At 49.5% G+C, this 27,791-nt stretch overlaps 1 protein-coding gene across 6 annotated transcripts; it reads left to right on the forward strand.

Annotated features, from left to right (window-relative positions):
- Positions 1–12,377: 12,377 nt before the first annotated feature.
- Nfil3 (nuclear factor, interleukin 3 regulated) lies at positions 12,378–27,612 on the forward strand. Of its 6 annotated transcripts, XM_087589652.1 has the most exons (4): positions 16,683–16,863; positions 17,128–17,217; positions 17,436–17,482; positions 25,783–27,612. In XM_087589652.1, the coding sequence occupies exon 4, from the start codon at positions 25,942–25,944 to the stop codon at positions 27,328–27,330; it is 1,389 nt and encodes a 462-aa protein (XP_087445778.1). In that variant the 5' UTR covers positions 16,683–16,863; positions 17,128–17,217; positions 17,436–17,482; positions 25,783–25,941; the 3' UTR covers positions 27,331–27,612. The 6 variants fall into 6 exon arrangements, with proteins under 6 accessions (NP_446179.2, XP_087445774.1, XP_087445778.1 ...); XM_087589650.1 differs by lacking the exon at positions 17,436–17,482; NM_053727.2 differs by lacking the exons at positions 16,683–16,863; positions 17,128–17,217; positions 17,436–17,482 and adding an exon at positions 12,378–12,508.
- Positions 27,613–27,791: the final 179 nt, after the last annotated feature.

Here is a 27,791-nt window from a genome sequence, read left to right on the forward strand (position 1 = left end):
TGACTTGAACTCAATATTTTCCTGCCTCCACTTCTTGACCATAGGATTACAGGCATACACCATCACATCAGCTGTTGAGCTATAAAAACATTACAGAAAAATGTATAATAATGACAGGCCTTCCCTGCTTGGGACCCAGAAGGAGTGACCAAGAGCCACTGGCTATATATATCATTTGATTATAGATAGATACATACATATGTACACACACACACACATACATACATACACACATACATACATAGATACATTAGAAAGATCATAGATAGCTATATATAAAGTTATTATATGTATGTACATATGTATAAAGTTCTCTTTTGCCTTTACAAATAGCTAACAGCTTTAGTCCTGGTTTACACTATACATCTCTCTTCAGCCCCCTTCACATCTACAGATAATTCCTCTAAGTGGAGCCACCATCTATCTAGCTAAGAGACCACTGGTGGCGAAGGCGTGGCTTCCCATCTCCCCTCCCACAGATAACACTGCAGAAGCAGCTTTGTGCACATCTTTGCTCACTCGGAAGATTATTTCTGGGGCAGATTCAGAGCCACAGCGGCGAGCTCTGCCCATGTGTTCTCAGAAAGTGGACTGTTGGTCAAGAGGCAGACTCAGCTTCTCACCTGATGCTACTGCCCCAGTCACCAGAAGAGGGTCTGTCTATTCATTTCCCAGCACAGTGCCTTGCCTGTTTACATAAAAACTACCTCAGGGCAGGGCACAGGGTTCTGTGGTTAAGAACGCTGAATTCAGTTCTCAGCATGCATATCTAGCCGCTCACAACTTCCTGTAACCTCAGCTCCAGGGGATCCAGCTCCCTCTTCTGGCCTCTATGGGCATGCACACATGTGTGGTGTTAACTCACACACAAATTCATACATACATACATACATACATATATACATACATACACACATATACATACATAGTAAAAATATAATTATCTTTCAAACACCTTGTTTACCTCCATGTTTCCATTATTGATGACGTTTCTCTGTTTCCGTGTCCTTCAAAGTTCTTTTCCAGACTTAATTAATTTGTGTCATTTACTTAATTTGATGCTGGATACCTTCTTTCTCTTTTGGATCTATCAATATATTGCACTTAAAAATAAATTAACATATTTTCCACATTGAGAACGTAAATTTTTTTGTCTAGAAGATTCTGTTTTCACAATTAAGAATTACGGTAATTTTTATTGGTGTGTGTGTGTGTGTGTGTGTGTGTGTGTGTGTGTGTGTGTGTATTTTGAGGATATGAACTCCAGGACTCATGCTTAGAATATATCCACCACTGAGCTACATTACCAGCCCCCTCTACAACAAAGTGTTGTTTTGATTAGTTTAAATGTATGGCAGCTGGTGGGAAGGCTCAGTGACACTCCCCTGTAATTATTATCTCCATTACAGTGGTCCTTTTTATGCAGAATGTGCTTAACTTCTTCATTTATGGCTTATTCTTGTGTCACCTTTCAGTGTCTAATCACTTCTTTAAAATTCGTTTTAAATTACTATTGCGCATATGCATGTGCACGACGAGTGTGCAGGCACACGTGACACAGCCCACGTGTGGAGGTCAGGGAGCAGTCAGTTCTTCCACCTCTTCAAGGGTTCCTGGGGTCAGACTCGTGTTTGAGCGAAGTCAAGTAATGAGGCTTATGCTACAAGCACCGTCCCCTGCAGCAGCTCTGTCCCTTGTTTCTTTGCATAGATTGGCTTGACTTTTCCATTGGATGTGGCATAATAGTTTTCATTTTACAAATAACGCATTTCACTGATTATATTTAAAACCTATCTGAACCTACAATAAAAGCTACCATTCATTAAACGCTGCTTGGGCGTGGGGTGAAGTGAGGTGCTCAAAGGTTAAAGATATTTGCTCCTCTTATGAAGGGTCTGTGTTCAGTGCCCAGCATTCATATCAGGCGGCTCCCAGGCACCCGCAACTCCAGGTACAATGGGTCCAATGCCTACCAAAGGCACCAGGAGACATGTTACATACTCGCAGGCGCGACGTGAACGCATGAATAAAATGTAAAAGTTAGAAACATTGCCCATGCACCGGATGCAGTATTTGTGTTACTCGACTTGTTCAGACACAGATAAAATTCCGACGGTTCACAAAACACCGCTCTGCAGAAGGCTGGATACGGTGGGGCCTGAGAAGTTGGTGGTTGTGTGCACTGACAGCATCCACTGGCCCTGCCTGTCACAAGGGATGCAGAGGTCCCAGCATCACACATTTTTTCAATACAGAAGGGAACACAGATGCCACCTACAGCTTCTCTGACATCTCTATAGCCTGAGGTAGAGCAGTTAGCACCTCTCCTGGGGCAAATCTGCAGAGATCTTCAGAGCCTCACATAGATACAGACTTGATACAGACCTTAGAGTTGGGTGTTGGACCCGTCCAACCGCCCTGCCTTCAGTCCTCACATCCTCACCAAAGCCTTCTAGGGATGGGGTGACGTTAGAAGAAACTGGATAGGCCTACATTTTTTTTAGTCATACTTTTTTCGCAACCTACTTTTAATAAATGTTCAGTTCCTCCTCTTGCCCACTACCCACCAGAGGTAGTAGAAGGGATAAGTCATTGGGATATAGGGGAAGCGGACCTGTTTAGCAGTAGTTCTTTGGGGACGAGCTTGATCTTCGCCAGCAGTTCAGTCCCAGAGTAGACACCAAATACGACTTAGCAGCTGCAGGCCAGCGGCCCCCCCCCCCCCATCCCCGTAGGCAGGCAGACACCACACACGAACCAGCAGCTGCAGTCCGACACTCTCGGCAGATAGACACCATTCGTGAGCCAGCAGCCGTAGTTCAAGCCCGATGAAACCACAAGGTTTTCCAGTTGTTGCCACAAACAGAGCTCAACAATGCTATGTAAGGCAAACCAATCAGTACCTGCCTGTTGTTGGCGAGGAATAGTGAGGCGGAGCAAACCAAACCAATGCTCAGTGCTCGTCTCCCACTGTCTCTGGGGTCGTATTTATACTCCGTCATCGGGTGTTCTTCCCACGTGTCTGCTTTAGCAAGACATCCTTTTCACCCGTGTGCCCCGGAAAAACATCATTTGACATAGCTCACTTTCCAAGCAAACCAGAAGTTTCCATTTCGGAGAAGGGGTTCAGTGGTTTGCTGTGGTCACATGACAGTAATCGTGGGATGCACGCCTTAGTTCACTCCCCGACAAACATCAGAAAACTTCTGCATTCAAGCTAGTGTCTGGCTCAGACCCACACCTGAGTTCTCACGGGGTACATTTCAGATTCCTGTGTGCATGAGGGGACACCATCCTAGGCGTCCTGTCATCTCTACAGCTTTCCTCTCCTTTCTCATCACATTGGTTGCTGTCTTCAAAGTGTTGTCAGGCAATTGCTGGATTCATGTTTGTTTTCCAACGTAAACATGGAGGTCTTTACTATTTCTTTGTTACATTTGTACACAGAGGGAAAGGGAGGAGCTATACTGAGGCTCTAGACTGGAGAAATGACTCAGTGGTTAAGAGAGCTTGCTGCTCTTACAAGGGACATAAGTCTGATTAGTCCCCAGCTCCCACAGACAGCTCATGGCAGCTTGTAACTCCAGCTCCTGGGGCAGCTTCAATGTCTTCTTCTGTCCTCTAAGGGGACCTGGATTCACAAGTACATACCCCTCCCAAACACACACACACACACACACACACACACACACCACACACACACACACACACACCACACCACACACACACACACACACACACACACACACACACACACACACACACCACACCACACCACACCACACACGGAAATAAATGTACAAATCAGGATTCCCCCTTTCCTGTTGGGAAAAAGTATACCTACTATCTGAAAACAATAAAAGAACTTTGGTTTTCCTTGCAAGTGCCCAGCCATAGAAACACATTTAGAACAAATTCTAACTTATGAAACCGTACACTTGAGCTCTCGGTCTCTGCTGTCCCACCAGGGCACTGTTCGCTAACAAGCTTCCTGACACAGAACACTTTGGATAAGTCTTAAGCTACCCCAGCAACTGAATGGAATTAGAGTAGCATATTCTAATGCTGCTTCAGATGAACACACACACACACACACACACACACACACACACACACACACACACACACCCCACAAAAGGATCCTAAAGAAACTTTTAAAATTGATGCTTCAAATAGCCAATAATAGGAGTAGGTGATTTTTACTAATAAGAAAGCTGCTCTAGTCTGCCCTGTACAGACCTTCCTGGGTCACATTAAAATATGTACAAAATTACATTTTACATTTTACTACTGCCCAGCCAAGTTACCACAGCCAAAACCAAAAGCCCCTCCCCAACACCCTCTCATTTGTGCTTTACAAAACATGTCTTTTCAACTCCATTTCTTTTTCTTTAATTGATGTGGGGACTGGGGGGTACACAAGTGTCCCCGTGAGTGTGCAGGGACAAGCGTGGGTGCATGCACCTGGGCATGCTCACGTGGAGGGCGGAAGTCAGCACAGGCATCTTCTTCAATTGTTCACAGCCCTATACTTTGAGGCAGTCTATCATTGAACATGAAGCTGGCTGACTAGCTAGACTGGCTGGCCAGGGATTTTCACGTTTCTTCTTGCGTCTGCCCCACCCCCAACTCCCGAGTTGGGCCCACAGCACTATCAGCCTTGCCTCTTGACAGCAGAAGAAGGTAAATAACATTATTGGAATGTATCGGTTTTCTGGGGGTCAGAAAGGAGTTCCCTAACACTGACACTGTTTCCCTGCAAGAACAAACAGCCTCTTGCTCTTTGCTGCTTTCTGTGAAGGATGCCCTTTCAGGAAATTTATTTTCCAGGATAGAGTGGAGTTTGACATGTGTGTTTTCAGAAAGAGTGAAAGAAATTGCTTGGGCCTGGGTTTCCTAGAAATGGGACCTCGAGTCGGAAGAGTTTCCAGGGAAGTCTGACCCCAGAATAGCAAGGAGGATGGGAAAGGAGGGGAGAGAAGAGAAAACACTAGGACCAACCAGGAGATTTAGTGCCTTGCTGACTGCATTTTCCAAAGAGACAGGACTGGGTTCTCCATGCTGCCAGACCTTGTGAGGTGACACTTCACATACTGGCTTCTGCCTCTCGTTGCCTTGTCTCTGTGGTCCCTGGGAAAACCAGATGCCTACTCCTTTGCCCTCACCCAAGTTCCTAGGTGACAGGAAGCACCCGGTCTTCTACGGAATCTATAAAATCCAGCTTGCTGCAGCAGGAAAGCCTGAGATGAAGCCAGCCAGAGTGAGCAGAGCTGGTGGCGATTCACGAGGTTTAAGGCTCCAAGATGGCTGCTCTTGGAGGGCAGTGTTAAGGCTTGGGATTGCTTGAACCTAGGGGCTTCAGGGAGAGGAACGGTGGAACCTGACATAACCCGAGTGTCCTGGCTAGTTTTATGTCAACTTGACACAAGCTAGAATCAGCTGAAAGGAGGGAACCGCAACTGGGAAAACTCCTCCAAAAGATCTGGATGTAGGGCATTTTCATATTTAGTAGCTGTTGGGGGAGGTCCTTGTGGTCTCAGCTTTGGCCAACTTACTTTAGTTACTTTTCTCGTTACCACGATAAAACGCCGGACAACAAGCAATTTAAAGAAGCAAACGTTCCCGTTTGACTTGGTTTTAGAGAATACAGTCCACTGTAGCGGGAAGGCAGGAGGCTCGGGCTGTGGTCATATCTGCTGTGTTGTCAGGAAGCAGAGAGAGTGAAACGGAAATGGGCCTGAGCTAGAAAACCTCAAGGCCCAACCACGGCACCCCACTTCCTCCAGCAAGGCTCCCCTTCCTAAAGGGTCCACAACTTTCCTAAACACTGCCACTAGCTGGAGATCGAGTGTTCAAATCCATGAGCCTCTATGGGATGTTGCCCATGGTTTCCTAACAGGGCTTCTCTAGGAAGGAAGCAGGAGCTCCACCCCAGCAACGCGCGACTCCAGAACTGAGCCTTCTTCCTCCAGATACTCATCCGCCGCTTTGTGGAGTGGCAAAGGGTGGGCGTCCTCGTTGTGTGGGATGCCCTGATAGGGTGTGAGCATGTTGTCACCCCCTGGGCAGTTCCTCACCACTACTCTTGTGCAGACAGAGCTGAAGCACAGACACAGTGTGCGAGGCTCTACTGTATGGCTTCTCCGATGGGGAAACTGAGGCTTCAGAACGTCAGGTCACACAGAGTCCCAATTAAGTCCCTACGGTGTTTCTATCATTTGTTCTCCGGTACCAGAGGTGGTATGACGAGCATTCTACCACTGAGCCCCAACCTCGGAACCACTCAACTGGTTCTTTCTTACTCTGCCGTCGACACTCATCACTAAAAAGCTCAGTTAGGGACCAGTGAGACGATCCAGTGGCTAAAGGTGCTTGTCCCCAACCCTGACGATCTAAGTTCAAGCCACAGAACCCAGACAGTGGGAAGGGTCAACTCCCACAAGTTCTCCTGGAACCTCTATGTGGATGTCATAGCATCTGAATGGATGTGCACGCACGCGCATGCGCACGGACACACACACACACACACACACACACACACACACACAATGTTTTAAAATAAAATAAAGCTCAGTTGCTATAGGGCTTATCTATCACGTACGAGGCCCTGGGTTTTCCTCAGCACCACATACAGGTGACACAGCCCATAGCTGTAATCCGAGCATGTGGGAAGTGGAAGCAGTGTGTGTGTGTGTGTGTGTGTGTGTGTGTGTGTGTGTGTGTGTGTGTGTGTGTATGTGTGTGTGTGTGTGAAGTTCAAGACCAGCAGATGTCATGATACATGAGACTCTTCCTCAGAACAACTAAACAAATCAGCAAGTGTACCTCATGTGCCCCTGCTGTAGACCGTGCTCCCAAAGCCACTGGTTTTCCCATCTGACTCGTCCATTGTCCTTCCTTGGACAAGGTCTAATACCTGCTGTAGACAACGGCATCATTCTATTTTTACTTGCCGTTGTATTTCATGTGCTCCTCTCTTCTCCAGGGACTGGATCAGCACTGTCCTCCACATCCATCACCTTCAACCTTCCCAACAAGTTCTCTGTGAGCCTCACAGCTCTCTCTTACCCTCCAAGGCTTGGCGGGCCTCTCTGTGGTATGGGGCATGATTTCTCAGTCACTTCCAAAACTTCAGACAAATCCCTCCCCTTCAAGAAGTGGTTCTGCTCCCTGCCACGGGATGAAGGCTCTCTCCTCCAAGGATCTGTTCGGACATAGCCTGGGCTTTTAAGTGACAGTTACCACGCTGTGAGAGTGATCTGGGTTATTCCTAAGCTATCATCTCCCCTGGTCCCCACCCCCCCATTCTCCCACTAGTCTCTATGGGCCTGTCTTGGCCACATGAAATGAAATGGCAAAAGTGTGGTGGTGGTGTTTACAGCAGGTAACAGACCTTATCCAACTCCCAGGAAAGCCCAAGACCTAAGAGGTGCTCAATGTGTGAGAGAATCAGTAACCTACCACCCCACTTATCTCTGGAGTGCTGGCTTGCAGTTATGGTTGCTCAGTGGTTCAGTAGAATTGGAGGACTGGAAGTAATGGAATTGCTGTTCATGTCTAGTTGGTCGATTGTCTGTCTGTCTGTCTGTCTGTCTGTCTCTCTCTCTCTCTCTCTCTCTCACACACACACACACACACACACACACACACACACGTATTTGCGTGTGTATGCATGTCCTGATTGAAGACACAGCTTCCTTAATGAAGAAGGCTGGATGTTGTTTGTGAATCTGTTCATTTTTAAACAAGATGGTGACCCAGAATTCCCTGTCTAGCCAGGATGACTTTGAATTCTAGCTCCTCCTGCCCCTACCTCTTGAGTGCTGGGGATTTCAAGTGTGAGCCACCACAGCAGTTTGCTTCAGTGCCGGGGTCAGATCAAGGCCTCGTGCATGGTAGACAAGCGCTCTACCAAATCAGCTGCACCTCCCACCCCAGGCTGAGCTTTGATGGAGCTGAGGGGTGGGAACCCCTAAAGCATGCCAGTCTGTGTGGCAAGCCCCTTCCTAAGCAAGGGTGACCTCAGCGACTTTATTCTCACAAATGCCTACCAAGAAGGGAAACTGAGGCGGAAAGCCATGGAGGAAAGTGGCCTATCTTGGGTGAGTGGGGTCAGGGAGTTGGGATGGAGACAGGGATTTCCATCTCTGTAGTCACCAGTGGGCCCTGTTGTGGCATCCTTTGGTGAAAACCAGAGAGCCTGATTTTCCATCATTCTGACACACAGCCTGATATATAGATAGATAGATAGATAGATAGATAGATAGATAGATAGATAGATAGATAGATACAGACAGAGACAGGCAGAGAGAGACAGAGAGTGTGCATGTGTGAGAGAGACAGGGAGAGAGAGAGAGAGAGAGAGAGAGAGAGAGAGAGAGAGAGAGAGAGAGAGAATAGCAGGCTTGATTGTCTGCAGCTGATGTCCCTAGTGAGTGTGTGTGTGTGTGTGTGTGTGTGTGTGTGTGAGAGAGAGAGAGAGAGAGAGAGAGAGAGAGAGAGAGAGAGAGAGAGAGTATAGCAGGCGTGACCGTAGCAGGCATGACTGTCTTCATGCAGCAGCAGCTGAGCCCCAAGCACTTCTGCAGAGTTGCTCAGAGCTGATGAAACTGGAAACTTCTCAGAAGACCAGAAGTGTGGTCAAGCACCCAGCTTCCTGGCTTTTAAGAGCCTCTGCCAGACAGAGTATTCTTCAGCACTCCCCGAGACAAACTACAGAGGACAATGTCACCCGAGTCTGCCCATGTGCAGTGTTACAGAGGCACCGTGTGAAGGGCGTGGATGAGGAGGCTCCCCCTGGAGTAGCCTCTCTGCAAAGCCCACCTCTTCAGCTTCCCTACCATACCTCAGCAGGGACTGGAGCTCGAGGATCACTTCTGCAGCATTGCCTACTTCTACTCCCCCTGGTCTGCAGGAGGAAAAAGGCCTTCAGCGACTTGGATGATCCCCTAGACGAGACCAGAGTACAGAGTGTTCTCGAATCCAGGCCTCTGGTTGGCAGCCGTGTCTTCTTCCAGTAAGCTCGCTGGGCAGAGCTTCACAGAAGTGTGTAGATAAGCGTTTACACCGTCTTGGTCCGAGTTTTGGCATAGAGTGGATGTGTCACCTCTTGTTCTTAGTAAGACGGTTTTCACTTAGGGCACATTTCACAATGGTGGCTTTCATGTCTTTGAAACCCAGCTAGCTCTGTCCCATTTGTTAACGGCCGCCGCAAGGCTTGCTCCATCTACCGTGTTTTGCAATGGATGCCATCAGCTGCTTCCAAAGTCCTGACCATATTTAATGGAGCACCCCCACCGCCACCATTTTTAATGGAGCCTCCTGACTCCTGCCACCTTGGGCTTGCCTCCCTTCCTCCTGAACCACCCACATCTACGGCTGAATCTGAATGCACAGAGGAACACTTAGTGCCTGACATGTGCGCCTTATGTGGCTAAATTTGAAGACATGCTTCCGGGTTTTTTTTTTGTTTGTTTTGTTTTTTGCAATAACACACTTACAACACATCCCTGAGTCATCTGGAAAGCCTTTGAAACACGTCTCTCCTCTGGGGAGAACTTGTAAGCAGTGTCCCTTCTCTCTTAGCTTGGACAGAGCTATTTCACCTTCTGGCTCCTGTGCGATAAAACCATCCCTTCTCTAGGGTATGTGACCCTCTTTTATTACCCAGTTTCCTCCCCCCAAAAAAACAGAACCACCGAATCAGCGTTTGGAGAATTAAGCCAGGCATATTTTGTGTTAAGTGTGGATGAAGGAACCACAAAAGCAAGAGCCTGGCAGGAGTGGAGGGGGAGGGGCTGGGGGACAGCAGCAGTCTTAGACCCTACTCCTCCGGCAGGAAAGGAGTCAATGTTTGGTGGGATAAAGGATTTCAAAAGTCAAAGCTGAAGTGCCACCCTAGACCACCAGCCCATCCTGTGAAGAACTGAGAACAAACCATGCAAACGACCAACCTACAGGTCTCTAGGAACCATTTGATCTGCTCTGCAGATTTTAATTAAAAGATATAGGATGGAGCAGAGCAGTGGGAACGCCCACCATTAAGTCCAGCACTTGGGAGGCAGAGGCAGGCAGACCTCTGTGAGCTCAAGGCCAGCCTGATTTACAGACAGCCAAGGCTACCCAGAGAAACTCTGTCCTGAAAAAATAAAATACAGATTCAAAAAGAAGATACAAGGTGAGGCTAAAGAGGTGGCGTACCAGGTAAGGGTACCGACTGCTCTCCCGCAGGACCTGGGGTTTAATTATCAGACCCACATGACAGCTCCCAACCAGCTGTAACTCCAGTCCCAGGGGATCGGATGCCCTCCTATGGCTTCTGTAGGCACCAGGCACACATGCGGTACATAAACACACATGCAGGCAATACACTCGTATGCATAAAATAAAAATAAATAGAACTTTTAAAAAAATAAAAATGAAAGGTACTAGATGGTCAATAAACACAGTACGGTGGGAGGTAGGAAGCTTTTCCATTGGCCATGGCCACCAAATAAGTGGTGTGGTCATCAAAGGGTGCACAGCAAATGAAATTTTTCCACAGAGAAATTTAGAAGTCTGGGTCCCAATGCAGAGACACAGAGCTGAAGACTTGTCATTAGCCTGTCACTCGTCCCTGTGACGGTCCTTCCAGCCATATCCACAAGACTTCAATTTTCCATCTCTAGAGTCCAGCCAGATAAGTCCTGGACCAACTCATTCATTCAGCCAGCCAGTCATTTGGTCATTCATCCAGTCATCCAGTCAGTCAGTCAGTCAGTCAGTCTGTCAGTCAGTCAGTCGGCCATAAACAGTCTCACGTGGCCGGGGCTGACATTATAGCTGAAAATGACTTTGAATTTCTGATCTTGCTGCCTGTACCCTCTGAGTGCTCGGATGACAGACACGCACCATTGTGTCTGTTTCATATGCTTCTGGGAGTTGGACCCAGGCCTTCACGACTGATAGGCAAGCGCCTTACCAACTGAGTCACAATTAGCCCAGTGCTTTACATATTTTTAAATATATTACATTTATTATTTATATTTTTTATGATGCATTACGTGTGTGCATCCACTCAAACCCACACCATGGTTGGTGCACATATGGAGGTCACAGGGACAACTTTAAGGTCTCAGTTGTCCCCTTCCACCATTTGAATCCTAGAGCTCAAACACAGGTGTCAGGCTTGGTGGCAAGTTCCTTTTCCCACTAAGCCATCTCATTGTAAAAGAAAATCAATCCCTTGCCAACATGGAAAAGCAGAATCTTTCTCTCTCTCTCTCTCTCTCTCTCTCTCTCTCTCTCTCTCTCTCTCTCTCTCACACACACACACACACACACACTTACACACATACACACACACTTACACACATACATACACACTCACACACACTCACACACACACTCACACACATGCACACTCTCACACACACACACAAACCCACTCACATACACACTTACACTCACATACATGCACACACACACACACTCACACACATACATACACACTCACGCACACACTCACATACACTCACACACTCTCTCTCTCTCTCTCTCTCTCACACACACACACACACACACACACAGGTATTTTTAATGTCAACTTTTGAAAACTCGGAGCCATGGCCCCCCTGATCTGATACGGTAACGGTGGTGTCAGAGTCCACAGGTGGCTCACCTTCTGAACCCCCATAAAGTACTAGGTGTATATATCAAGGTCCAAGGCAAGAGCCTCTGGACGCCAGGCTAAAGTCGTGTAACCAGGGTTAGACCTGGGCTCGATGCCCAACGCTGTGAAAGGAAAACCCCTCGGATGCCTAGGTCAGAGTACTCTAGACCCTCTGGCTGGACACGCCCTGAAACTTTTCTCAGAAAGAGCCACATTCTCACCACGCTCTCCTCTCACACCCCTTACATTGGCTGCTCAGAGAGTGCTTCAGAGGTGTATAAGCACAAAAGTGATCACCTCTCCTTGGCTCCTGCATCCAAACCCAATTCCAGCTCTGAAACGAACCAGCCGCTCTGAGTAAGAACGTTTTGAGCTTGACTGCCGTACTTCAGTTAGAGCCCTCCAGCCTTTTCCTATTCAGGAGACCCTACTTACAGCCTGTTCTGGAATTAGCACACTGGCGACCTGGGGAAGGTTCTCCCGTCCCAGGTTTATCTTTCGATTTTCTTCTAGTTCGACTAATTGCAAGCACTTGCCCACTAGGTGGACCCCCAGGGTATAACACCAGACACATCATCCCCCAGGTCCTGAAGACTGAACCTCCAACACTTTGTTGAGCTGCATTTTTAAAGCAGCAGACGGCGCTAACGAGTTGTTTTCCAAGTTGATATCAGAGACATCTTTCACACTTCCTCTGATTTCCAAGTTAGATGGCAAATGACGGAAGCACGAATGTGGTGGAGGCTCAGTGTGGACTGCCCCCCGGGAATGAAGACAGGCATCAGATTTCAAAATTCAGTCGAAAGAACAGCTTCGTGGGTCACAGCCATCCGTTCGTTCCTCCGCTGGCAACCTTGGGTGAGTCAGGCAAGTTCAGTTGGCTTTTTGTGAAAAAAAAAAACGTTACTCCTCGATTCTACCTACTCAGGGATCCTATGACATCATTAAATTCCAGAAAAGTGGAACTGATTAACCAAGTCAAGACTCGTTTACATCAAGGCAGTGAGTTCCTCGGAAAAACAAAAACAAAGCAAAAAGTGGAAAGGGGCGGTGTGTTTCCTGAACTGGTCAGGAACCCGCCAAAGGAGATTTACCATATATTGCCTATCTGTGCTGTGGGGGCTTTATTTGGTTACGGGGTATTTTACCAGCTAGACCTCATCGTTAATGCCCTGTGAAGGCGTCCAAAAGTCCAACGGCGAATGGTACTTAAGTCAGTGTGCCTCGGAGATTATCTGTGTAGTTACTGTGTGCCTGGGGTAAATGGAAAGGGATCCACTTAGTGAGATGTTCCGGGTGGGGGCCCGCGCACTCGCTCTTTACTTTGGGGTTTGCTTTCTTAAAAAAAAAAAAATGAGAAAGGAGGCGGGGGGGGGTAGAGTGAGGGAGTCATTCGAGCCCAGATCTCACAGTCCGAGCTCAAGGACCTCGCCACCTGCCACATTCCGTATTTGGGCAAGCGCGTGCGTCACTGTCAGGAATATGGCTCCCTTTGCCAAGGCCGGCACTAATTTTACGTGTCTGTAAACGCGGGGAGTGTTTGCCACGTTCCTTTACAATAGCCAACCTGATGACTGACTTAAGAACACGCCGCCAGATGCCTTGTCTCCCGTTTCCTTATGTCTTTTGTACATCCCAGGAATTGGGGGGCGGGGAGGAGAGCTGGCTGGCTGGCTAGCTGGCCTGTTCACTGGAAGCAGAAACGACAGAGAGCTACCAGCTCAAGATGCTTCGGGGAGTGCCCTCTGTGGCTCGCTCAAGCCTGAGCACCGAAGATGGGTGGGCGTCCCAGCCCGGCGCACCGGGGACCGCGGACCCTCAGGTCCTCGGACACCGTCGCCACTTCCCCACGTGGTCGGGGACGCAGACCGACTAGGTCTAGCCTGGTTTCCCAACCGTGTTACGCAACAACTTTGTAGGGGTCGTCTTCGCCCTAATTGTGTCGGGAGCGCTGTTTGGGTTGCCGTTGCGGCGCGAGAGGAGCGGAACATTTCAGTCGTGGCGCTGCACGGCTGCCGCGCCCCTTTCCCTATCTCAGAGGGACCATGGGCACAAGGAGGCCAAGGTCCCTGCCACGCCCGGGTCCCCATAGCCTTCACCCGGAGTTCTATTGGCAACAGGTAGCCCAGCCGGCTGTGACTCTCCGGGAAACAAAAAAAAAAGGTGCTGCACAACCGAGCGAGCGCAGCGACCCGGAGGGCGCTGCCAGTAATGGGCAAAGGGGTCCTGGGCTCCTCCCAGTTGTGCCCTGGTTGCTCCGCGGTGCGTCCCGTTGCGCAACAGAGCTCTCGGAGTGGGTCCCCACGGACAGAGGGTAGCAGCTGCGGCCGCGGCCAGAGAAGGACGCGGACTGGCGGTGGCGCCGCGGCGGAGAAGACGGGGCGGGGCGGGGCGGGGCGGTGGGGAGCCCGCCCCTGTCGGCGCGGCCAGTGGCGGCGGGCCGGGGGCGGGCGCGGGCGCGGCGATTGGGGCGGCGGCCGCCCGTCACGGCGGGGCTGGCGGGCGGCGACGTAGCGCGGCGCTCGGAACTGACCTACTAACACACATCTCTCGGCGCGGCCACGGCGCCCGCGGACCCGGCGCGCCCGCCCGTCTCCCGCGCCGCGCCCTCGCCACCACCCGCTGAGGGCCGGGTGGAGCTCGAATCGCGTCTCGGAGCCGCCAGCCCGGTACCAGCTGCCCTTTCTTTTCTCCTCACGGACTAGGGAGCAGAACCACGGTAAGCGCTCCGCCCACCGGCGGCCCGGGGGGCCCAGCTCCGATCCGTGCCCGCTCTTGGAGCGCGCGGCCGGCTGGCGTGGGGCGCGGGACGCGTGCGGGCGCGGCGCAGGGCTGGCGGGAGGCGGCGAGTGTGCGCGGGGCATGCATTACATAAACTTTTGCTGCCTTGGCAGGAGGGGGACTCGCCACCTTAAGGTAGCTGCTTTGATTGCAGCGCCCTGGCGCCCGCACGTAGCCGGGGCTGCCGCGGGCTCCCTCCTCCTCCCCGCTATTGCATAATGTCTCCGGATTTCAGGAAAATTGATGTTTCGGTGGCGAAGAGCGCGCCGGGGAGGCGGAGTGGAGGCCGATCCTTTTAGCAGCCTGACGTGCCCTGCTCTCCGGGGTCTCTCCGCGCTAGTCCCCAATCCGGGCCGGCCAGTGGGAGGGTTGAGTCTTGGGGAGCCGTCTTGATTTGCTTAGGAGGGTTGGGAGTGCGAACGGTGACGGCAATCGGAGGTGCCTGCGCGGCGTTTGTTTGTGTCAGGCGCTGTGTCGGCACCGACGTTTTCCAACCCGTTTGTCGTCACCGTGTTTTACGAGCCCTCGGGAAGGTGGAGGGATGTGTCCTTTCTTACGTTGCATAATGGGCTAGCGGTGAAACGTGGGCACCGAGGACGAGCTGATGTGAGAATGTGCGCCTATGTGTGCAATGATTTGGTCATTTTAGCGCAGCGTTTGGTGCCTCTGTATCGTCCCAAATAAGCATATTTTAAAAACGAGTCTATGAAATTCATTATTAAGAAAGGAGAAATCCTAGTGTTGGACACTAATGCGCGCGGGAGGGCGAGTTGGGGGGGGGGGGGGCTCCTTAAATGTTCCGAGGTGTTATTTTTAAAACCCGGAGGAGCCATTGTGACGTTTGCCTCCCCACTTTTCCCAACCGTTTCATCAGCTTTTTTTTTCTTCTCACCTTATCGTCATTGGCTTTTTTTTTTTTTTTAATAAAGACACCACAAGACAAATCATTAATAGATTCCTGGAAATGTGAGGTTACGTAACTGCCGAATTTGCTGGCTGTTGAGCATAGAAAGGGAGCTAATTACGTGATTTTATAATCTTGCCACAAAGAAAGTAGGGCAATCTCAGCGTTTAAGAATGTCACAATCAACAGGGGTTTTGTTGGTTCTTTTAAAGGATATTTTAAGCCGGAAAGTGACGACCAACTAAGCTTTGACATAGCTCGTGCTTGCCAAATGGGTGTCTTTTACCCTAAATGAAATGTACGTCTTTCTAAATTTAGCCCCATCACATTTTAACAATCCTGGCCTCGGTGCTATTTCTGGTTTCTCCAGGGCTGTGTGCAAATACGAGCTCAAGGCCATTTGCTGTAGTTTTAACTCCACGCCTTCCAAGACCTCTGATAAGACTGTATTTTTAGGAAGGCATTTCGCAGCGCCCAGTGACTGCTGGTGAACGCGGGGGCCCCATTTATCATTTTAAAGGACACTTAGGAGGAACTGCTACGTTCAGAGGCCAACAGGGAATGGACAAGTGTCACCTTCTCTGGCTCTTGTAAATAACAACAGCTAATGAGGTCAGAAGTATTTATTTCATATCACAATTACCTCCATATCAGATATGAGTTATGGGAAAGTATATATAGGATAGTCGATTGTATTTTTGCCTGTAATAACCTAGTTTTATTCTTGGAGATAGATGGATATCCAGATGTTAAATTTCTTCTCGGACTCTTAGTGTAATGATGTGTGAATATAGGTATTAAATAGTGTCGGTGAGGTATAGTTTTCTTAGCATACCATTTACATAATACGACTATTATTTTAGGGGGCGGAGACATTCTAGATATTGACCCCTGGAACACATTAGCATCCCTATTTCAGCCGTTTTCCAAGACGCTGCAGTTACTGTGGGCCCCCCAGCAGCAGACCCTGACCCACTTTGCGTGCTGGACTGTAAGTCCCAAGCCTACAGAGGCGGGGGAGGGGGCTTTGCGGCACCACCTTCCTGCGTCCTTGCGCCCCTCGCTCACGTACCGGAGATAGGGCAAGCGCCTGGCAGTGGCAGGCAGGGACCTCGATCCAAGACGTTCTCCTTGGGCAGCGACTGGACGTGCCTCGCGGTGGCCCGCGCGCCTCCCCGGCCCCTCCCGCATTCCTTTGTTCTGGCGCGGGGGTCCTCGCGGCGCCGAGGCCCCGCTGCGCCGCCCACCCGGCGGGAGGCGGGCCTGGGGAGCGGCGCGGCGTGGGGGCGCGGCCGCGGAGCGGGGCGGAGGCTTGCAGAGCCGAGTTTGCTGCGTTGCGCTCGCCCGGAGCCCGGTGGCCTGAGGCGGAGAGCGGGCGTGCTTCCTGGGCGCAGGCTCCGGCAGTGATGGGCCTCGGGACAGCGCAGCCTCAGACGGACACATCCAGTAGCTGACTCCACTCCGGAGCATCGCTAGCTGCGACCCCCACAGATACCTTTGTTTCTGGAGTCTCCGTTGAATTTCAGAGGCAAGCTCTTCTCCATTCGCGGAGTGAAAAAGCAAGACCTCTAAATAGCTACTGAAAGGAGGGAGGGCATTCTTGACCGTGATGAAAAGGGGGGTCCCTGCTTGAAAGAGGCCAGTCAAGCCCAAGTTTTTATTATTTCCTATATCTAAAGTTTATTTGGTCAAAGGCCCAAGATTATATATATATGGTCGGAAGTCCCTAATTCAAAATCACCCACATAGTTGCAGCTGGCTCTCCTGTAAAAGTACCTCTCTACTTCATCAGAACTTCAGGTTTCTCTGGATGGCCTTCTGACGTCACAGCAAAGCCTCCGGTGTTTGGAGGGTGATCAGCTCAGGCTGCTCTCTGGGGATGGTAAGCCTGGAATTCAGCATCAAATGATGCTATTGGTACCTAGGGACCCTTTTTAAGCTAAAGATGGCTTTGGCAGGTGTAGGTGCTGCCCAGGTGTGTCTCTACCCAGTATATGATAGGCCTTTGCTGGCTTCCAGGGAAACTTAGGAGAAGCCTGGGGAGCGGGGCAGTTAGAAGGAGCTCAATAAATGTTTCCCATATGAATGCTTATGTTTGAGCTGGCTTTCCTTGGCTGAACCGGATCTCCCAGGAAGACCGAAGACAGGTTGGTATTAGGCCTGTAAAGAAAGATCCACCTTCTCTTTTGTCCTCAGTACCCTTGTCTTGTACATGTTATTTAAAGTCTGTACCACGACAGTCCTTGACAGCGTCGAAGTGCTTCAAGGTCCCACATAACTGAGGTAATGTCTTAGGAAGTGTTGGAGGAAACAGAGGGGATGAGTCCCCACAGAAAGAGTACTTTGGCCTTTTCCAGATCTCGGGAACTTTCTGTGACATGAGTTCACTATCCCAGCTGATCCCTACTTCTAAACATGCAATGGGCATTCTTACCTACGCTCGTGCCCATAACACCGTCTTAGAGAGAGGGTACCCGGATGGAGCTTTGTGGGCGACGACTAAAGCCAGGCCCCGTTAGACTGATGACTCTTGACCTCGGTGAAGAAACCTGGGCCCGAAGTACTCAGGGCAGTCTCAAAATAGTTCCTTGCAGAAAGGGCTGGAACCTGGAGTCACCAGTGCTGCCTTGATTCAGAAAGAAGGGCAGTTACTAAACAAGGCAGGACCCACTGGGCACCCCCACTTAACAAAACAGGTGCTCAGAGAAGCTGGGTAAGCAGTCCAGGCCAGGACTTCAAAAGACAGGAGTTGTGCTAGCCACCATTCTGCCTGTCCCTTCAATGAGAGTGAACACAAGCTCACTGTACTTTGTGAAACAGTTTCCTTTTCTGAGTACAGGGCTTATCTTGGCAATTATAACATCCCCGTGATGCAACAGCCTGCAAATTAAAGCCCTTTGTGAAAGGCTTGAGCACGGAGTTGAGCAAGGCCCCTGACTCACACCAGCCAGTGGAGTTTTCTCGCTGACCTAGCCGTGGCCATCAGCGGGTTCCTTCCCGGGTTCCGAGATGTAGGTCTGATTGAAGCGTGGGCTGGAAAGGCGCGGTCAGAGTGCTCAGCGTTATTTTTACCCAGCTTCGAAATCGCGTGTGCCTCATTATTTCCATTGTGACCCAGATGGCATTGATGCTGTTAGGAGTTGTTTATTTTTAATTTGTATTGAGGAATGAGAGCACGCTTGGGATTCAAGTCAAACATAACAAAACAATGTAATTGAGGTTTCCCTATGATGCTCACTTCTTGTTTTTGTCAGGTGTGCCCGATTTTCACAGGGTTAGCACATTGTTTGATATCCTGTTATTTTTCTCGATTTTTATTTGAGTTGATTTTTATCCAGATTGGACTCACAAGCGAATGTTGAAAGACACTGACCTTTGCCCACAGACAATTACATAAGAGGGTTTTTCAGTTTCAAAATGAGTTTTTATTGTTACCACCCCCACTTACCTCTCACATTTCTTTGCAACTAATTTTCCTGTAGTTAGAAACAGGGTTGGGCATGGGGGGGGTGTGGATTTTGTTTCTCGTATGGCTTTAATTAGAGTTTGGGCTTTTTTTTTTTTTTTAAGTTTAGTGGGGATTTGCTGGATGCCATTCATTAATAATCCGGGCTTTGTGGACCTGGTTTCACTGGAGTTTGGGTGTTTAGAAGCTTTTCAATTATCAGAATGCGGTGTCTTTTATTAACTTTCTAGGGATCTTAAATGTAATTAAGTAGCCTTCAACTAAACCTTCCACTCTATTCATAAGGCACATGGCACAACAAGTGGTACTTACAGTCACTGGCTGATTAAGAAAGTGAATGAGAACGTTATAAACCAGGCTAGGAAGACGGGGGTGGGGGGGAGCATTTCCGCCATGCCCAGTCAACAGCACACACACTTTTCTGCAATGTTGTGGTGTGTTGTGTAGTGTTGTTCTTAGTACGCTAGTCAAGGCTATGGCATTTGTGTCCCTACACTGCAGAGGAGATTGGAGCAGGAGCTCAGCTGGCAGCATTTGCCTAGTATTCCCAATGCCCTGGGTCCTGTCTCCAGCACCCCATAAGCCAATGTCAGAGTGGATACCTATGGTCCCAGCGCATAAGAAGAGGTGGAGGCAGGAGGATTAGAAGCTCACAGTCGTGACAATGTAAAAAAAAAGAAAGACTTCAGGGGACTTACCGATTTGATTAATTATATGTTTTCAAAAAACGTCACAAATAAGGGCTGGAGTGCAGCCCTTGCTAACTGCTCCAGAGGACAGAATCAGGCAGCTGGCAAACCAACTGTTAACTCCAGCTTCAGGGGCTCCAGCGCCCTCTTCTGACCCCCACAGGCACTGGCACAATGTGACAGATGTTCACACAGTAGCAGGTCAATAGAAACAGTAGTCCTTTCTTCAAACTGTTATTTCACAGTAATGGTTCCCACTTTGAAGCTTCTCTACTAAGGTTTTTAAAGATACATTTCTGAATATACACTCACGTGCACCTTCTCTCTCTCTCTCTCTCTCTCTCTCTCTCTTTCTCTCTCTTTCTTTCTTTCTCCATTCTCCACTCCCACCCCTCACTGTTGTCTCTCTGTGGCCCTCACTTCCTCAAGCTGTGAGGTTCTTTCAATGGGCTCCCTTGGGTGTCCTGCATGTGTCCATCTTCACGCTTGCTACCTTGTGTTGCAAACCCTTGCACTCTAGAGATCGTTTGTCCGTTACACTAGTTCATACTTCAATCAACAAAGTACACGGGTGGGCTAATAAAATTCAGGGTTGTCATCCAATTTATTAAGGTTAAATCTAATTTTCAAGTAATCCCTTGTTGAACTTGGAATCTTCTCCGTTCTGTTCCCATAAGCTGAATCAGGTTTTGACACATTTATTTACAGATGCATCCAAACAGAAAAAGTGGGTCAGTCTGTTGCTGGGATAAGGCTGGTCTGGCAGGGAGAGAAGGCTCGTGTGTGTGTGTGTGTGTGTGTGTGTGTGTGCCCCACGTGTGTGCCAAGCACGTGTTTCTCCTGGCCCTGGGTGTACTTTGGACTGCTGAGTGACTGCAGGCCCTGAGCTGCGCACTCAGGAGCTAGAGTGTTTTGTTCTTGATGTAAAATGTCAGTGGATTAAAGTGCTTGCTGCAAAAAACCGATGACCTGAATTCAGTTCCCAGATCCCACTGTGGAAGGAGAGAACCAACTTCTGAACGTTGCTGGCCTCTGATCCCCACACAGATCCACATGAGAATAATAAATAAGACTTATAAAGACAAAAAGGCTCAGCTTACATCTGTGGAGGTGATGAACTGATCAGTTAACTTTCCAGAATTTTCACAGATAGAGAGGTTGGAAAGACAGCTCCCATTTGCTGGTCTTGCAGAGAGCCAGAGTTCAGTTCCCAGCACACACATCGGGCAGCTCATGACCAGCCTTGGCGTGGATTTTTGATATCTGAACAAGGACGATGTTCTGTGCTGGGCGCAGAGGGCTTATTCATTTCTGTTTCTGTAGAATCAGAACTGCCACAAGTCACCTCTGAGAGGTCAGAGGTTGGAGATGCACACGCATTTCCGTAGTAACCGTGGGGAAACCCCTGCAGGATGAACTCTTGTCTAGAATTTATTATGTTATCTATTGGATTCTTTTTGCAGACTTTTCTTAGGTCGGGTCTCATTTTAATTGCAGAGTATTTAGGTCATCTGACTTAAATATACTCAAGGATCTGGGCTTAGGAAATTTAGCTCTTGGTTATAAAAAAGCACGTGGTACTCGTGATGGTGTCTTTGCAGTAGGCGTGGGAAAGTGTGCCAGCTGGCATGACACGATGCCTGCTCTTCAATTTCTCTCTCTCTCTCTCTCTCTCTCTCTCTCTCTCTCTCTCTCTCTCTCTCTCTTTGTTTGTGTCTTTAAGCAGTCATAGCAGCTAATGGGTGTAATGGAGTTAATAGCGCTGACAGAGGGTAACATCATAGAATTGGCATTTCGTGTCAGTTATTCACCAAAAAAAGAAACAGAGTGACTAAGGTACCCCAGCGTTCTGTGTTGACTTCAAACAGTGATGCACGCCGGTGAGGTCATGGCTAGATTAATCATAAAGAGAGAAACTGGGATCTGAAGCGGTCATCGTGAAGGCTGGTGGTTTTAGAAGGTTGCCTCAGCGGTGCGGAAGAGGTGGCTTACTGGGTAAAGGGCCTGTTGTGGAATGTGAGGACTGGGGTTCAAATTCCCATACCCCATGGGGCAGTAGAGCACGCTTGTAATCCCAGTGCTGGGGAGGCAGAGAACAGAGACAGGCAGATCCTGGGAGCTGTGATAGAGGCGATATTCCAGTGTGAGCCTGCAGCCTTGACACACACATGCACATTTATGTATATTATAATAAAATAGAAAGATCCTGTCGGCTGTGTTTGCCCTGCATCCATTGTTAAGGGACAGACTCCAGAGCCATCTTTTAACTGCTTGGATCTCTGGCTTTCTGCTCAGTCTTTTCGTCCTCTGGCTGCTTCTCCACCTGTGTCCACTTTACACAAGCTAGAGTCACCAGAGAGGACTGGAGAGAGAACCTCGACTGGAAAAAAAAAAGCCTCCATAAGATTCATCTGTAGACCAATCTGTGGAGCATTTTCTTAATCAGCAATTGGTGGGGAAGGGCCCAGCCCATTGTGGGCGGGGCTGACCCAGGCAGCCAGGTGGTCCTGGGTTCTGTAAGAAAGCAGGCTGAGCAAGTCAAGAGGGGCAAGCCAGTCAGCAGCACCCCTCCATGGCCTCTGCATCAGCTCCTGCCTCCAGGTTCCTGCCCTGTTTGAGTTCCTGCTCTGACTTTCTTTGGTGATGAACTGGGAGTGTAAGCTGAATAAACCCTTCCCTCCCCAAGCTGCTTTGGTCATGGGGTTTCATCACAGCAGTGGAAACTCTTAACCAAGACACTCCACAGTGTTGAAATTGATATGCTTTTGGTTTTGTTCAAAAGATAATACAACGGGGCTGGAGAGTTGGCTCAGCAGTTAAGAGTACTTACTGCTCTTACAGAGGGCCTGGGTTTTACAGAGGACCCGGGTTCAGTTCCAAGGGATCCAGTGCCTTCTGCTGACCTCCAAGTGTACCAGGCAGGCAAAACACTCATTCATTCATAGATAGATAGATAGATAGATAGATAGATAGATAGATAGATAGATAGATAGATATAGGGTCTGGAGAAATAACTCATCACTTAAGAATGCATATTGTTCCTTCAGGGGACCAGTTACCAGTGCCCACAGTGGGCAGTTTACAAACTCCTGCTCCTCCTGCTGGTGGTGGTGGTGATGGTGATGGTGGTGGTTGGAACAGGAGGTTGAAACAAGATGATCACAAATTCAGAGCTGTATGTCTTTTTCACTAATTCAACATAGCTATGACTCAGGAGATTAAAATCTGACAGGCCCATTGAAGGCAGCTTTGGACAGTCCTTCCTGGTGCAGCCGACTTATGGTGTGAGCTCTAGGTCCATGGTCCCTTCCTGTCCCTAGAAGGGCTTAATAACCAGATACGAGGCTCAGAACTAAGAGAGATGAAGGCTATGTGTGTCTGTGACTGAAAGGTGGGATGAAGAGAGGATGTGTAAGGGGTCTGAGCAGGGTCCAGGCTGGGTTGAGGTCTCAGGTTGGTTGTCACAGAATGTCGGATCGCTATTCCTGCCACCTGTGTCTGTGGGCCTCTGGAGATGCTGAAGGGGGAACATGAGGCAGGCTATGTACCCGGTGCCTGTGACTTAGCAAATGTTCAAATAAATGACATCTGGTGTGAGTTGGAGTCAGCGGGGTCCACACACTTCAGGTCCCTCCATGATCTGAGTCCGAGCCTGTGTCCTGACCATGCTGTGCAGTTTGGCCCTCGGCCTGCCTGCAAAACCTCCAGACTCTTACAGTCTTCTGTCTAGTGCAGTGCTCAGTACACAGTAGGTGTTCCTTCTACAGTGACCTAGTAATCCATGTATGTGTGACAGCATGTGCCCACTGGTATATAAGTGTGTGTGTACGGAGGTCAGAGTCCAGTCTCCAGGGTTGTTCCTCCGAATTCTATCCATTTTGGCTTTTGAGACATTGTCTCTCACAGAACTGGAGTTCACATAGTAGGCTAGGTTGACTAGCCAGGGAGTGAGCCCAGGAATCCTTCTGTCTCCACCTCCCAGCACTGTGGTGACAGTCTCTGTCACCTATCCCTGCCTTTCTCATAGGTTTTGGGGATTCAACTCTGGTCCTTGGGTTTGCAAGTTGAGGGCTTTACCATCTGAGTCATCTCCCCAGCCATGGGCTGATTTTAGAATCAGCTACCTGTTCAGCTTGGCCATGGTGACCTGCCATGACTAGCACACATGCACACTCACACGCTCCCTAACCAGATCCACGCAGACGTGAGATCCACAGTTTGGGGGCAGCAAGATGCAAAATGTCCCTGAGCTTGGCTGATGTGGAGAGATCGTGAGACTCATGGGGGAGAGTAACTCACGGAGGGTGGGCTGTGTAAATTCCATTTCGGAGTGACTGACTGCATGCATGTCTCCTGCAGCAGGAGGAAATACCCTGCACTGTGCAGAGAGATGTGTTTCCAGATTGGAAGACAGGGCCCGTAAGGAGGTGATAAGATACTAAATTTTTATTTATTTCTGTTAGTTGCTTGGATTTTCAAGACAGGGTACCCTTTGTGTCGCCTTGGCTGACCTGGGAAGGGATCATATTTTTGACTAAAGGTTGATACGCTGTCGTTTGGCCTGCAGTGTGTCTCTCCTTGAAGTGGTGCCTAACAGGGTATTGTCGTCAGAAAGCATGCTGTCCGTGGCCCCCAGAATTCTTTTGCGTTGGAGAGCTGCTCCCTGTGGTGGTGGCCCAATTTGATGGACAGAACCTTGTGTGACCTTGATATTCTTGTGACTGTGGGAAAGGAACGGCAGGCAGGCTTCTATGATGGAGAGCAGAGATGGCTTAGCAGTTGAGGTATTTGGCACACGGGCGTGGAGACCTGTTCTCCACAACCATTTAAAAAGAAGCTGGGTATCATGGTTCACAGTTGGTAGTTGAGGAGACAGAAACCTGGAGACGGAAACCTGGAGACAGGAGGATCCCAGTGGTTCTCTGGCCAGCTGGCCTAGCCTATGGGACAGGTTCCAGGCCTTGAAAGACTGTCACAAGTCAAGGTGACAGAGCCTGAGGAAGGACACCTCAGAGAGTAATGATGTCTGTGGGTTGTGTGTTCCTTTGCTTGATGGAGTCAGCATTGGACCCAAAAGTACCAGGAAAGGATTTATTATCTTGTGGCAAAGCCTGGAGCGCGCGCACGCACACACACACACACTTGAACACACACACTCGAACACACACACATGCACAAAGTGAGACCCAATTCATATTATAAATATACTTGTGGGAGTGAAAAACAATTGATGAGTCTATTTTTTGATTCTTCTATTTTATTTGAAACTAATTAGTAAAATTGAAAGAAGGTCTTTCCATAATTATATTCTCTAGTTTTGAAGTAATCTTAACTTTCAAGAGAGCTGTGGGATTTTTTTTTTTAAGTCCCTTTGACTAGTAACTGTTTAAAGGCAAAGGGAATATATAACCGAAGTCTATTAAGCTGTACTTTTTTGGACCCCCATAAAGCACTGTGGCTGTCGATCCTGAAAGTCTGACTGGGAAGCCTGAAGGGCCTTGCCTTTTGAATCTTATAACTACAGGTTCTTCCCATAAGTGCAGCAGTTTGATGGTGAGGCCAGAGGAGTTCCCAGGGCAGACTGGGGACCACCATGCCCTCCAGGGTGGGTCAGCAGGTTAACAGAGTTTACTTAGCCAAGTTCTTGCAAAGAGATGTATGGATTTTCTTAGTAGAACCAGTTTACCTATTGCCATTCTGCAGCAGGGCAGCAGCGCACACATGGGTTTTGGTCGCCGTTGTAGGGCTGTGTGCTGTTCCCTCCCTATGATGAATCATCCTGAATGATCCTGCACTTGCCCTTTATCTCTGTGAAACACAGCTTTCCTCTTTCTGACCCAGAACAGAGGGGGGAGGGGAGGGGGGAGGAAGGGATGGATGCATGCATGCATGGATAGATGGATGAATGGATACATGGATGGATAGATGGATACATGCATGCATGGAAGATGCATGCATGCATGGGTGGGTGGATGCGTGCATGCATGTGTAGGACTAGATGAAAGGATTGCATGGATCCAAGCCTGGGTAGGTACAGGGAGGGAGGACAGGGACGGAGGGATGAGTGACAGATTTAGTGACTGGGTGAGTGAGTGACCCAGTAACTGAGCTCCTCTGTCTCCTGGACCACACAAAGAAGTTCTTTGCCACTTAACTGGGAGAGTTTGTGTATTTATATCTTTTCAGTTTGCTCACTCATTAAAGACCTGAGCTGTTGTGTGCCGATGCTCCTTGACTGTTCAGCACAGCTGCTGCCTGCCCAAGGAACTCACTGTGATCTCCTTTCTTGCAGATAACCCATAAAAGGCTCCTGACAGGTTCACCCTCTGCCGGACAGCAGAAGGAATATTGATGGATTCGAGAAGCTGAAGCCCTTACAACCTGAAAGAAGACTGGGGAAGTGATTCGTCTCCTCCTCCATCGGGTCTGTAGGACGGGGAGGTCCTTTCTGATGCAGCTGAGAAAAATGCAGGCCATCAAAAAGGAGCCTGCATCCCTGGATCCTACCGGCAGCTCAGACAAGATGTTGCTGCTGAACTCTGCCTTAGCTGAGGTGGCTGAGGACCTAGCCTCAGGGGAAGATCTGCTCCTGAATGAAGGGAGCATGGGGAAAAACAAGTCCTCTGCCTGTCGGAGAAAACGGGAATTCATCCCGGATGAGAAGAAGGACGCCATGTATTGGGAGAAACGGCGGAAAAACAACGAGGCTGCCAAAAGGTCTCGGGAGAAGCGTCGCCTCAATGACCTGGTTCTGGAGAACAAGCTGATCGCCCTGGGAGAAGAAAATGCCACTTTAAAAGCTGAGCTGCTCTCCCTGAAATTAAAGTTTGGCTTAATTAGCTCCACGGTGTACGCCCAAGAAATCCAGAAACTCAGTAATTCCACAGCTGTGTATTTTCAGGACTACCAGACATCCAAGGCTGCCGTGAGCTCTTACGTGGACGAGCATGAGCCTGCGATGGTAGCCGGAAGTTGCATCTCTGTCATCAAGCACTCTCCTCAGAGCTCGCTCTCGGATGTGTCTGAGGTGTCCTCTGTGGAGCACACACAGGAAAGCCCCGCACAGGGAGGCTGCCGGAGCCCTGAGAACAAGTTCCCTGTGATCAAGCAGGAGCCCGTGGAGTTGGAGAGCTTTGCCAGGGAGTCCAGAGAGGAGCGGGGTGCCTATTCCGCCTCCATCTACCAGAGCTACATGGGTAGCTCTTTCTCCACCTACTCCCACTCCCCTCCCCTCCTGCAGGTCCACGGCTCCACCAGCAACTCCCCGAGAACCTCGGAGGCCGACGAGGGTGTGGTGGGCAAGTCTTCTGATGGGGAAGACGAGCAGCAGGTCCCCAAAGGCCCCATCCATTCTCCAGTGGAGCTGCAGCGGGTGCACGCCACGGTGGTGAAGGTTCCGGAAGTGAACCCTTCCGCCTTACCGCACAAGCTCCGGATTAAAGCCAAGGCCATGCAGGTCAAAGTGGAAGCTTTGGACAGTGAGTTCGAAGGCATGCAGAAACTCTCTTCACCGGCAGATGCGCTAGCCAAAAGACATTTTGACCTGGAGAAGCATGGCGCTTCGGGTACGGCCCATTCCTCCCTCCCTCCTTTCTCGGTGCAGGTGACGAACATTCAAGATTGGTCCCTCAGATCGGAACACTGGCATCACAAAGAACTGGGCGGCAAAACTCAGGGTACCTTCAAAACGGGTGTGGTGGAAGTCAAAGACAGTGGCTATAAGGTTTCCGAGGCTGAGAATTTGTATTTGAAGCAGGGGGTGGCAAACTTATCCGCAGAGGTGGTCTCGCTCAAGAGATTCATAGCCACACAGCCTATCTCGGCTTCGGACTCCAGGTAAATGGCTACTGACTGAGCTATGCGTGGAAGAGGATGCTCTTGGTACCATACTGAATTTCCCACTGGACCTCTAAAGTCATTTCACTGTAGTGTGCACAACGGTGTCTGTCTGGTGTCCTTGTGTACACAACGCTGAAGACTTGATGCCCTCACTCTGCCTGGCGTGTAGTCAGATAGCCCTTCCCTCCCCACCCCCCAGAGGCTGTACATACCGAACGTTATTTTTGCTCTATGATAAAGTGTGTACGTTGCCAGTTTCAATAAAGGATTGGTGGCAAACACAGCACGGGCTCCGTTCCACTTGATCGGATGGAAAAAAAGCAAAGGCCACTTGGGTTTCACAAGGTAGAGGCTGGGGAGATGGATGTCTCAGTTGGGGGTAAGGCACCTCCCACGCTACTGAGAGGACCCGGTTTCCCCAGCATGCAGCTGTAACAGCGCACACACACCTATATCTCCAGA

The sequence above is a fragment of the Rattus norvegicus genome, chromosome 17 (genome assembly GCF_021556685.1).
Source record: "Rattus norvegicus strain SHRSP/BbbUtx chromosome 17, alternate assembly SHRSP_T2T, whole genome shotgun sequence".
Taxonomy (NCBI): Eukaryota; Metazoa; Chordata; class Mammalia; order Rodentia; family Muridae; genus Rattus; species Rattus norvegicus.